Raw genomic sequence first — 12,233 nt, 5'->3', positions numbered from 1 at the left:
TTTAATTTTTGCATATGTAATAACTACATAGCACTGTTACGCGCGGATGTTTTTGGGACAGTAAGGAAAATATGATTGAAAAATCAAAAATACTTTAAAAGTATAAAAATCAGTTAACATATATTTTTTTTTGTTTTTTTAAAAAAGAAATATTTGCGTTTTATATGATTTACCCAAATATTTGATTTTGAGGGCCATTTTCAACGAGTTGTAAATAACTCACAATTAGAAAATAGAATCAAGTTGGGGTAGAGTGGGATTCGAACCACGGACCTTTGGTCTGTGAGTCCGAGACACTAGCCACGGGACCACAACCCGATTAACTGCCCCGATTATTGCCTGCGCAACAAGTTCTTGTCGACCAATGACACATGAATAAACTTGATTATTATCTAAATTTATTTCAACAGAGAGGGAAAACATTTTTGAGAAGGAAATATGGAAGTCTAGGCATTTACAGGGCTTATGACGTGTAATTGGCTGGTTTAAGTGGCCACTTTACACACTGTGTAACATTCATCATTCTGCCCATGTTTGAACATCCACATTTCCTCGCATTTGGACATAATCAAACATTGTTGATTATTATCAACTATTAAAATATGAACATTTGATATTGCTGATTTATTTATTTAGTTACAGATAAATACATTTCATTTTTATATGCTAGAGTGATTAAAATAATATACAAATAAAAAAAATGACCAGCTCGAGACAAGACCTAGTATATTTTATTTATTGACTGTTTAAAATACCGAACAATGAAATCGAGTGAAGATAAGTCCACTTCATAGTTTAGTGGCTGGCGCGTTCGCCTACCATGCTCGAGATCCCGGGCCACCCTGACATGGTGGACGTGAAATATTGGTTTTAAACATAATTTTTGTGATATATTTCATTCTAGATCTTGAACAAAATGCCCGATTTTTCTTTTGAATGGGCTGATTCTGGGAATGTCATAGACTTATTAACTATGATTTTTTCTTGGGCTTGACATGTTTAATTTTTTTTTGATATCTTAATTGGGTGTATAGAAGCAAGCGATGTCGATGAGTAGAAGGGTGGCGACGGCTCTGATTTGCCCGATCGGACTTGGTTCCCCATCCACTAACAACATACCCTATCATCGTCACAAGTGGGAAAATTTGATTGATCTTGACAAGGCCAATTGAATTAAATTAAAAAATAATCAACAACAAAAAATAAATTATTGATATTTAAAATAATTACTCCTAAAAAAACAGGTAGTAAAAAATTAAGAATATGTTTTAAAACATAATATGTATTTACAAATACTTATGGAAATGCGAACAAACAATGTGTCTTCGTGGCGGTTTCAATTTCTGTAGACATAAACGTACAGGGGTAAGTTTACACTCTACAGTGGTATAGTGTTATTTTTTGTGATTGTTTTTTTATTAAGGCTACGATTTCAAGAATTCAATGTTGTTTTCTATAAAACTTAAGCATCAACAGCCGAAATAATGTTTTTAGCAATACATGGCATCTCTAATAAACAATTTGTCTTCATGACGATTTTTACGTCTGTGGCCACAAAATGTGCAGGGGAAAGTTGATCACTCCACAGAGGTGTGTTTTTTTATGTGATTGATATTTCATTGGTATTTTATTAAGGCTACCCGCTTATGATGGTTTATTAAATTATTCTCGAATCCAATGTTGTTTCTTAAAAAACTGAAACATCGGCAGCCAGGAGAATGTTTTCAGCGGTACATGGCATCTCTGAAAAAAAAATGGAAAAAAAAATTATGAAATTTTTTGCATATAATAGAAAAACCATTCTGATAAAATAAAGATTTTATATTTAGTTTCTATAATTGGATTTGCATATTGGTGGGTTAATTATTACTAAATGACTCCCGAATTGAGTTATTGTAACTCCTGGGAATTGTAATTCAATGTATTATACTTTGTGTTATATGATTTATAAATAAAAAAATAAAAAATAAAAAATGGCATTTTTTTCTTACAAATCAATAATGTAGATGGTATTGTTTAAATTCGTATGCGAAAAGAAACACAAAATAAAATTTAACCAGCGATAAGTGTATGTATATAAATTAATTAATTCAATAAAAGTCTTCAATGGAAAAGAAGGAATAAAGAAAAAATAATAATGTTATCAACAATATTTTGAGTTTGTTCATATTTTTGTAGACAAGGACTGGATTCAACTCCCCGGGGAGCTGTTAATATTAATATATTACAACAGTCAGCTCTTTAACTTCACAAACACCAACAGATGGAAGAATTGAAGGAATATAGATGTTCAAATACGGGCTGAATGGTGAATGTTACACAGTGTGTAAAGTGGCCACTTAAACCAGCCAATGACAGGTCATAAGCCCTCTAGATGCCTAGACTTCTATATTATCTTCTCTAAAATGTTCTTCGTCTCTGTTGTAATATGTCAATAATACAGTTTTTTTTTTTTCATACACATATTATTTACAAAGAAATATAATTACAAAAATACACTTTAGAAAATACACCTTAAAATTAAGGTATAACATGAATTGGAAAAAATGCCCACAGAAACTTCAGCGTCTGAGCGTGGGCCATTCCTTTTTTAATTATTAAAAAGTTAATAGCATATATATATGGTATGACATGAACATGAAAATAAAAGAAAAATACATGAAAAACTACATTAACATATGCTGATGTTACGAAAACATGATTTATTTGCAGTATGCATTTATTTTTAATTTTAATTTATTTTTTTAAAGAATGTGTCTATCAGTTCCTTCCATCCGAATCCAAGAATTCAAACCTACGTTATGTTAAGTTATGTTTAAGTAAAAGATATAAAATGTTTTTACACAGGTGATTGAAATAAAGTTATTGTAAAAAAATTCTTGATAGTGGATGGGAGACGATAAGTTGATCGGCGTGGAAATTTTATGAGTTTGTGGAGGAGAAATATATTTTTATAATTGATTATCAATTTTTATGCATTTAAAATTTATTAAATCATTGAGAATTCAAAATAAATATTGCTTTCGTGGTTACTTTTAGATAACGAGAATGTATATTAATACCGCAATGTCATACCATATATATTACGTACTTGAACCTTATCTTTGGCAAAATAAAAATTGAAACATATAAACTGAAAATATATATATTTATTTTTTTATTTATTAAGGAAAAACAACAGTTGTTATATGAGAATACAAAATATAAAAAATAGTACATACATCCAGTTAAAGTTTTTCACAAGTATAATGAGTAAAGAGTAAAATAATATATTATATAAGACATGGGAAAAAAAAGAGCTCGTAAGAAGGTTAAGGGATGAGGAAATAGAGTGGAGGAGTGGAGGAGAGGGATTTTCATAATATAGTTGACCAATTCAAAATTTCGATATCATAATAAAATAAACATATTTAAAGGAACATAAACTTATTACACACTGACAAATGTTTCATTTTACAGTGTTTCAAAAAGTTTTTTTTTGAAGTCACAAAATTTTGTGTTAAAAATATCTAAATGGGGACAAAGTAAATTAAATTTGGAGCAGGTACGTTAAATAAACGACTTTTGAACATAATTTTTTTTGGGCAATGAATTATAAAAAAAATTAACTTGTGTTGACTTTACGGGACAATAGATATATACTAAGATACATGATTTTCAAACTGTTATATTTATGATTGTGCTCACCTATTGGGTACCATTGATTTTGTGGTAATCCTTTATCAGCTCTTGCAGCATTCAAGGCCTGCCTGATAGCAAAAACCACCGAGACACTTGTATTTAATGAAGGTTCACCAGTAGCTGAAATGAACATTTAAAAAACTTAGCAATTACATCAACAAGTTTAATGGGTCTTTAGCTAGTTAAAAGTGACACAGAACCACAACCCGTCCTATGGCAAGACATATCATTTAAACTAGACTATTATTATAATGTTTACTATGGTCAAAGCACCAATGAATGACCGTTTAAGGTTCAGCTTGTAGTGAAATTCACATTAAAGGTAAAAATTTCATTATTTAAGCGTACAAAATAAAATAAAACAATAAAAAGCACATTAATTTTTCTAAGTAAAGTACCTTTACTTTTTTATTGAAATGCGAATATTACAATAAGGTTTAATATTACTCTAAAAAAATAGCAGAATCATTAGTGAATTACTACCCCAGTAAAAATAATACTCAGATTTAGTTACATCATAACATTATAAAACACATTAGAATATGGATATATTCAAAGAATTGCATTAGAAACAGCATCAAATAAAACACTAACCAAACCTTTCCTTATAAAAAAAAACACTATCAATCTCAGAACGATAACGGAAAGAAGCCTACAGCTTTTGTCATAGTTTCTAGTGTTAAAAGTTTTTTAACTGGACACATGTAGCAATTCTTATTATAGTGTGTTTTATTAACCAATGGTCATTTACTGGTGCTTTGACCCTATGTATGTTGTAATCTAACCTTTAGAACGCAATACGCCTGAAGGATTGGGTGCATTTCTTCGAAAAGAAACTCTCATGTCCACTGGAATATCTTTCACTCCCGGAGTCTTGTAATTCCACGTACGGTTTGTGAGTAATTCTCCGGTGTGTTCATCAAAAACAAGTTTTTCAGATGTCCAGTATCCGAGACCCATTATGAAAGCACCTTCAACCTGATCGCAAAATTGAATATATGAAAGTGATAAACAATGATAGATGTTACAATTAATAAACTTTAATGAGTCTTTTAACTAATATTACCTGCCCCACGTCCACTTGAGGACTAAGACTTTCTCCAGTATCCTCCAATATATCAACTCTCAATACTTGATGATTTCCAGTCAGCAGATCGACTTCGACTTCTGCTACAGTCACAGCCCAAATAACGTAGGGCTTGACGTCGTCTTTACTTGTAAACATATAATGTGCGCATAAGTCTACCAGTGATCCATGAGCTTTTTGTATTAATTCGGACCAAGTTGGATTGCCCATTTCTTTTTTTATCGGTTCTAGCCTATCCAAAAGTATTCGGCAAGCTTTTATTGTAGCGTAACAGCATGCCTCGCTCGCCAAACTTCCTCCAGAAACGATGGCATTAGGCGCTGTAAAGTTATTGTTTGGCTTGATGGAAACCATTTCGAGGGGTATTCCGAGGACGTGTGCGCAAACTTGCGCTACTTTTGTATTCAATCCTTGACCCATTTCGATTCCAGCATGAGACACTGCTACTGTTCCATCGTCGTGATAAATTGAAACCATCGAAGAGAAATTACCCCAAAACGAAAAGTTATATTTAAGTGGGAGCAGACTTATACCACGTTTGCGCCAAAGGTTCGCCTTGTTGAATTGAACAATTTCGTTTTGTCGCCTGTCAAAATCAGAAGATTTTTTTATTGTTTCTAATAATTCCGGAAGAACGCTTCCTTCTAAATCCATGTTCTGCATTCGTACATCTAATGGATTTTTTCCAGTTTCGACTGCAATATGCTCCATAATATTTTCTATCATTGCTACGCCTTCAGTTGTTCCTGATTGAATAGGATTTTTTTTTAGTTAATAAGAATTAACAAAATTGCATGAGATTTGTAGTTTAAGAAATGCTAAAAATTACCTGGTGCTCGACATGCAGTATTTGATGCTGTATCAGTTAATAAACTGAATGGCTCAGTCAACCAAGTGTCTGACTTATAACAGTTGGGAAAGTAATGCAAAGCATATTCAGTCACGGCGTCATTGTGACAACATCCATTGTCCGCGTAAAATGCGTTTTTTAAATACTGTATTTTTCCTTCGTCATTAATTCCAACCTAGATGAAAAATTGGTCGAGTTAAAAATGTGCAATATTTAAATTTTTTCCGAATACTTAATTCAAGAAACTATGATAATTATATTACCTCATAGTCACTTGCATATGGTACTCTTTTGCCAATTGCTGCCATATTAGATTCCATTGACATTACAAATCTAACAGGTCTGTTTAGCTTTGTAGCTGCAAGAGCACAAGCAACAGCTATCTGACTTGGTCGAGATATTTTTCCACCATATGCTCCACCCAGTCGGCGAACATTTATGTTGATTCTGTAAAATAAAACAGTTATGTAAAGGAAGCGTCGCCGTTTATGTAAATATCATTAATTTTACTCAAATGTGAATCTTTTAAAATTAACCTATTTTCTGGGATCTTTAATGCCTTCGAAATTACGTTTTGGACATGATCCATCCATTGAGTGGCTGGGTAAATATCCAATCCATCTTCAGTGGGAATGCAAACACAGGATTGAGTTTCCATTGTATAGTGATATTGACCATAAAAATCAAATGATCCTTTAATAACCTTTGTCACGTCACTGCCCTTGGTTTTAGGTTCAATTTTATTATGAATTTTCATTCGGTCTTTCACGTCAGAAGAACTAAGGGATTGCCTGACATTTATTATCGGATTTTTGGTACTTTTATCTTTGTAGGTAATTTTAACTTTTTTCGCAGCAGTGTCTGCTAATTTCTCAGTTTTAGCGACGATCATAGCAAGAGGTTGACCGAAGTAAAGAACTTTCTCACTACATAATATTTCTTCTTGGAACGGATCAATAGGAGTAAACGTGTTAGGTCCTGGGATATCTTTAGCGCAGAAAAATGCAACCACGTCCTTCATTTTCTGAAAAATAAAACGATATAAAAAAAAATATGGATTGAAACACCCATTTTTTTATTCCATTTGATTAATCAACTAACCAAGGCTTCCGATGCGTCAATATTTTCAATAGTGCCACTAAATTGAGTAGATAGCACAAAAGCGGCATAGACTTCTCCTGGTTGTGTTGGTAGATCGTTCACGTATTTTGCTTCTCCGGAACACTGTACCAAAGCTTCGATTTTTGGTATTGGCTTATTTAATGGCCAAACTTCTTTATTGGTATCATAATCTTGCACCCCGCTAGAAACAGTTCTAAATATTTCTTCGCCGCCTGATAGCTCTATATCTTCAAAAATACCCTTCGGGCTAATGTGGAGGATAAACTGTGGAACGAATATTAAAATCAATATAAAAATCAAACCAAAATTATAAAACATTTTATAAATACGAGATACGCTCATACAATATATAGATAATTAACCACCTTGTAAAAAAGATTGACTGCTAATTTCCTCCTGTATAAGGGAGACGGTTCTGGAGGAGCAACTTTTGGTTCAATTTCATCCCACAATGTCTTTAAAACCTGCTTTAAATTGTCTTTATTAAATATATCCTTTCCTTCGACATACTTTTCTGATTTCTTTGCATGTGAAAATTGTGGATTAATACCACCAAAAATTACGTTCATCTTGGAAACTGTTCTTCTGTCTTCAGAAAATTTTATAAGAAATGCAGCATTAACATGAGCATGGGCATTCTGAGCGCGTGGCATAATCTACAAAGATTTAATTAGTATGAAAAACAATAAGTTTTAGAAACGAAAATAAAACACATTTTATACTAGATTTTAATTTACCTTAAAACTGTGAAATACATCGGTATCTGTCAATGGTGGTAAATTTATTTTCAGTATAACACAACCGGTCATATTAAATTCCAAGAAGCTCAGCAATGACATATGTTTAACATTGCCGGTTTTATCACCTAAAATAGCGAATTATTAAAAAAAAATCATACTCATAAATATACTTTATAACCTTACATATAATTGCTTTATAATATGGAAACTTCACTGGTCCATTAGAATTAAGTCTAATTGTGTAAAATATTAAACTTTGTAACTCTACTGAATGTTTCCAAAATAAAAGAAAATAAAATAATAAAAATACTGTTGGAACTAAATTAAGTTATGCATACCGATTGTCAATGAAGCTTCTACTGCTTCAAGTAAGATAAAAATATCTGATTGAAATTCATTGTGCTGATGCTTTATCATAAGGTTCCCTGCCAATGATCCAATCTGAAAGGTTAACATTGTTATACTAACAATGGCAAAGTTTATTCGACATGTTTAATTTACCATTTCATTGGCTTACATTTCTAACTGGTATGTGAGCAATCAAATCCATGTGTTTACAGAATTGGGTTGTATATTTATAATTGGCGTTGGTCTTGGAAACTTCTTCGAAGACAGTCATAGCAGCGTTCATTGTCATATTCCCTCCTAAGTGCAATTCTTTATCAAGAGTGTGAATTTTTAACTCAGCCACATGACTAATATCAACCATTATTTTAGGAGTTTCAGCCATGGGATATACACCTACAAATAATAATAACTTGGGTTCTTATTTGTCTTTAAAAAAAAGTCAATCTGATAATGTAATGTTATTTTCTTACCTTTTGCAGTATTTCCATCAACGAGCATGTAAGAATCTGCACCTATTTTATTCAATACTTCAAAAATATCTTTGATGCTGTAAACTTTATACCATTTACAGTCTGGAGTTTGTAATTCTATGATTTTAGTTCCAAGAAACATTTGATTTACGGGACTTTCCATATTTGCATCGCAACTATCAGTTTTGTGCGAATAATCGCCGCAGCTCTTGGTACAAATAAGTCCACTTTTGTTGCACATTTTAATTCCTGAAAGCTCTTCAATGTCGTCAATTTGCTTCATGAGCTTAGAATCACAATCTTTGGCAAATGTTTTAAAGGCATCTAGTATCGGACGATATCCCGTACACCTGCATATGTTTCCAGCGAATGAGTTTTCCACTTCGGCCATGGTCATGTTATCTTTACGATCTTCGTACAAGCTGAAATTTTTGACATATTAATACATTTATACAGTTGAATCAAAGTGTTTTAAATAAAGATTATCTTTTATATCGCGGTTAATAACGGACGTAATAAAACATAACTTGATAACCTAATAAGAAAGAAACAAAAGCGTCTCGTAAATAATAAATTAACCCAAAGTTTGACAGCAAATAATAATAATAAAGATCGAAAGCGTGGGGCAAAATTTTCGTATATTGGAAAAACTAGTGATAAAATTGGAAAAATAATTTATAAAAATAAATGCACCGCAGCCTTTTACAATAATAATTCCTTGGCTAATTTGTTGGTTAATACTAAAGACAAAAACGATAAGTTATTAAACTCAGGAACTTACTTTCTAAATTGTACCGACTGTAAAAATACACTGGTAGAGCCTTTAAAACACGCATAAAAGAGCACATACAATCATGGGGATATTTCTAATTTTGCCACTCATTTAATAGAAAATAAACATTTCTTTGCATTAAAAAATAATTCATATTGCACCTAAAGGCCATAAACTTGATAAACTAGAAAATCTCGAAATTAATAGATTAAAAAATAAACCGGACGTAGAATTACTTAATGAACAGATAACACACGTGCATTCTCCATCACTTTACCCATTGTAATATATATTTTACTAATGACTTTTTACCCTTTGTTTTTCAGAAATCATAATTGAAAAAAATCACACTCACGACGGATGGGACACTAAAAAAAAATTACTTAAACTCATTAAAATTGCATTATATCAACTCATTAGTTAACCCGAAAAAAAATTGACAATGATCCTTAATTATAATTTTAAAAATACTTTATAGTTTTATTCCACTTTTATTTATAATTATTTTATAATTTTTTTTACCAGTGACCGGGTTTCGTCATTTTATTATTATAATTAAAATCCAGTTCCACCAGAAATGTCAGTAGAAAAACTCAATATAATGATCCTTAAGAAAAAAATAACTTTATTTAATTTATTTTTATATGATTTTGAATTATCTATCCTTACTTCTGTTTTGTATAAATACATTGAACTCCTTAATAAAGATACCAGTCTCGAAGATGTTGCGAAAGCGATGAAACTGGTGACTGGATATTCCAAATTTGTGGATTAAAGTATCACTCGTCTTTTATTTATATAATAAATTACATTGAACTTCCATCAAGAATTTTCACTTACAAACTTGAATGTTTTATAAAGATTATCATTTATTTAAATTGTACCTGTGCATATTCATAACCCAACCAGGGCTGCAATATCCACACTGCGTTCCATTGAATGCTGCCAGTCTCTTCTGTATTGGGTGGTAGCCATTCTTCTGGTTCCCGATTCCCTCTACTGTTGTGATACTCCACCCGTGGCATGATAAGACAGACACCAGGCACTGAAATTTGTAGTAAAAGTCTAGTTAATTGATGAGTAAGACTAAAATGCCTAATCTTTATTTTAACTTTTGACGATACTTACAGAGTTAACAGAAAATACTGTAGGTTTTTGTGTCACTGGATTCAATGCAGCTACAGTGACTATGCAAGCCCCACATCCTCCTTCGTGGCACATGGCCTTAGTCCCTCGAAGGTTTGCATTGTTCCTGAGATAGCTGACAAGGGAAACATCAGCACCGATACCATTCGAAACTGTAAAAAAAAACTAGCTCTATTCAACTGAATAACGACTTCACCTATTTTATATGATAATTTATAAATGGTTCTGTTATCAAGACGCATTTAAGCTGCAGAAATATAAATGTGTAGATCTTCGAATACTTGTATGTATTTTACCGTGAATTTCTGATAACCATAATATGACGCGTTATATAATATCGAGCCATAATCGGCAGAACAACGTTGGCGACAAATAGTAAATTGTGCAGAAGAAGGTATTTTTTGTAATTTTTGTTCCATATATACATTTTTTAATAATTCGGTATATGGGATTTATAATGGTTGGTTACTGCCAATACTATGAATATTATTATTTCATGTTGGCATTTTAAGTACAAATAATAATAAGAATGCATCTTTGCCCAGAATTTTAAATTATTAAAACACGTTTTTTGCTGCAATAGATATATATTTCCACACTTTAAGCAATTTTTTTTAAAAAATGCTAGAAACCTAATTAAAAAAAAAAAAAAATTAATCTAACCGTATCTACCTAATGTTTTATTTTTTTGTACCCTTTAATATTGTAATTATTTTCTTCTGTTTGAAAGAAGAAAGAAGGGAGGACTGATAGCTCCGTATTACTCCGTATGGATCTGCCGGCGAAAGGATTTTTAAGTCAGAGTAAACAAAAAACTTTTTCTTTAATTTTTTATTTTATTTCATTATTTATCGTGATATTTTATTTATTGTTTACGTGTGGAAAGATGCGGAGAAGCTATTTCAATGTACGCTTTTTTTCATTTTTTTTTGACATTGTATTTAGTAATGTATAGAAAAACTATAATTGGCCTATAATTGGCCTATAATGACAGCCAAATTGTTATAATACCTTTCGCTTTTAAGATGGTGGTGGTAACGCTATTTTCCCTATAATTCTGACAGTGGTGCGAGCTGGCGTAACCGCCTACGTTGTCGTCGGTTACGTTGTTTTGCTTAGCTTAAAAATAATATATCGACATATGTATTTTTTTTAAATAAGAGTGAAATGATGCGGAGTAAACTATAATTGGCCTACAATTTTGATTTATTTGTAAATATTTGTTCTCATTTTTTGTTACAGTATTGGCGGTGTCAATCTTTCTACAGTATCAGTGATAAAGGATCTCGGGGTATTTTTTGATGAAAAATTGTCTTTTGTATATTATGTCAATGAAATTTCAAGCAAGGCATTAAAAATATTGGGCTTTATTTTGAGAAATACAAAAAATTTCAAGTCCATCCGATCATTGAAAATATTTTACTGTTCTCTTGTAAGAAGTCATTTAGATTTTAATTCATCAATATGGTCACCCTGCTATAATGTTCATGTTTATAATATAGAAAACATTCAACATAAATTTCTACGATATATAAACTACAAACTAAACATTCCAATACAAAATGTGAATTATGACTATTTATTAACACTGCTTAACCTAACACTTTCTGAAAGAAGAACTATTAATGATCTCATTGTACTTTATAAAATTGTAAACTCTCTTTTTGACGCACCAAAAATACTTGAATTGATTAGTTTTAGAGTACCTGCTGTCAACACTAGGAGTACTTTATTGTTTCATTGCTCCAGTACTTCTTCCAACCAACAAAACAATTCATTGATACCGAGACTGCATAGGTTAGGTAACACTTATGGAACGGCTGCAGACATTCTGTCCAATTCTTTACCATCTTATAAGTCCACAATATCAAGTTTATTTGTAGCTGCTCGTCAAACTATTATTGACAATTCAATTCCATAAATTAAAAAAAAATACTTACTTGTTAATTTATTACCTTATACCTGTTTTTTATTTTTTACTATTATATCAAATTGCATTGTAGTATTGGCAAATACA

The 12,233-nt window shown here is 31.4% G+C and overlaps 1 protein-coding gene across 1 annotated transcript; it reads right to left on the bottom strand.

Annotated features, from left to right (window-relative positions):
* Window positions 1-609: 609 nt before the first annotated feature.
* LOC148272644 (uncharacterized) lies at window positions 610-10,366 on the bottom strand. The gene is made up of 15 exons (XM_088239766.1): window positions 10,199-10,366; window positions 9,955-10,115; window positions 8,299-8,720; window positions 7,998-8,221; window positions 7,819-7,921; window positions 7,478-7,605; window positions 7,106-7,396; window positions 6,720-7,004; window positions 6,155-6,642; window positions 5,882-6,065; window positions 5,598-5,793; window positions 4,748-5,514; window positions 4,467-4,659; window positions 3,688-3,801; window positions 610-1,743 (listed from the first exon to the last, which is right to left on the bottom strand). Exons 1-15 carry the CDS (start codon window positions 10,289-10,291, stop codon window positions 1,688-1,690), a joined length of 3,705 nt encoding a protein of 1,234 aa, XP_088095892.1. The 5' UTR covers window positions 10,292-10,366; the 3' UTR covers window positions 610-1,687.
* Between the last annotated feature and the right edge of the window lie 1,867 nt (window positions 10,367-12,233).

This window comes from Micrasema longulum, unplaced genomic scaffold (genome assembly GCF_059751315.1).
Source record: "Micrasema longulum isolate JH-2025_06_02 unplaced genomic scaffold, ASM5975131v1 h1tg002261l, whole genome shotgun sequence".
NCBI classification, from domain to species: domain Eukaryota; kingdom Metazoa; phylum Arthropoda; class Insecta; order Trichoptera; family Brachycentridae; genus Micrasema; species Micrasema longulum.
Note: the sequence above shows the minus strand (reverse complement) of the source record. Positions and strands in the feature narration are given on the sequence as shown.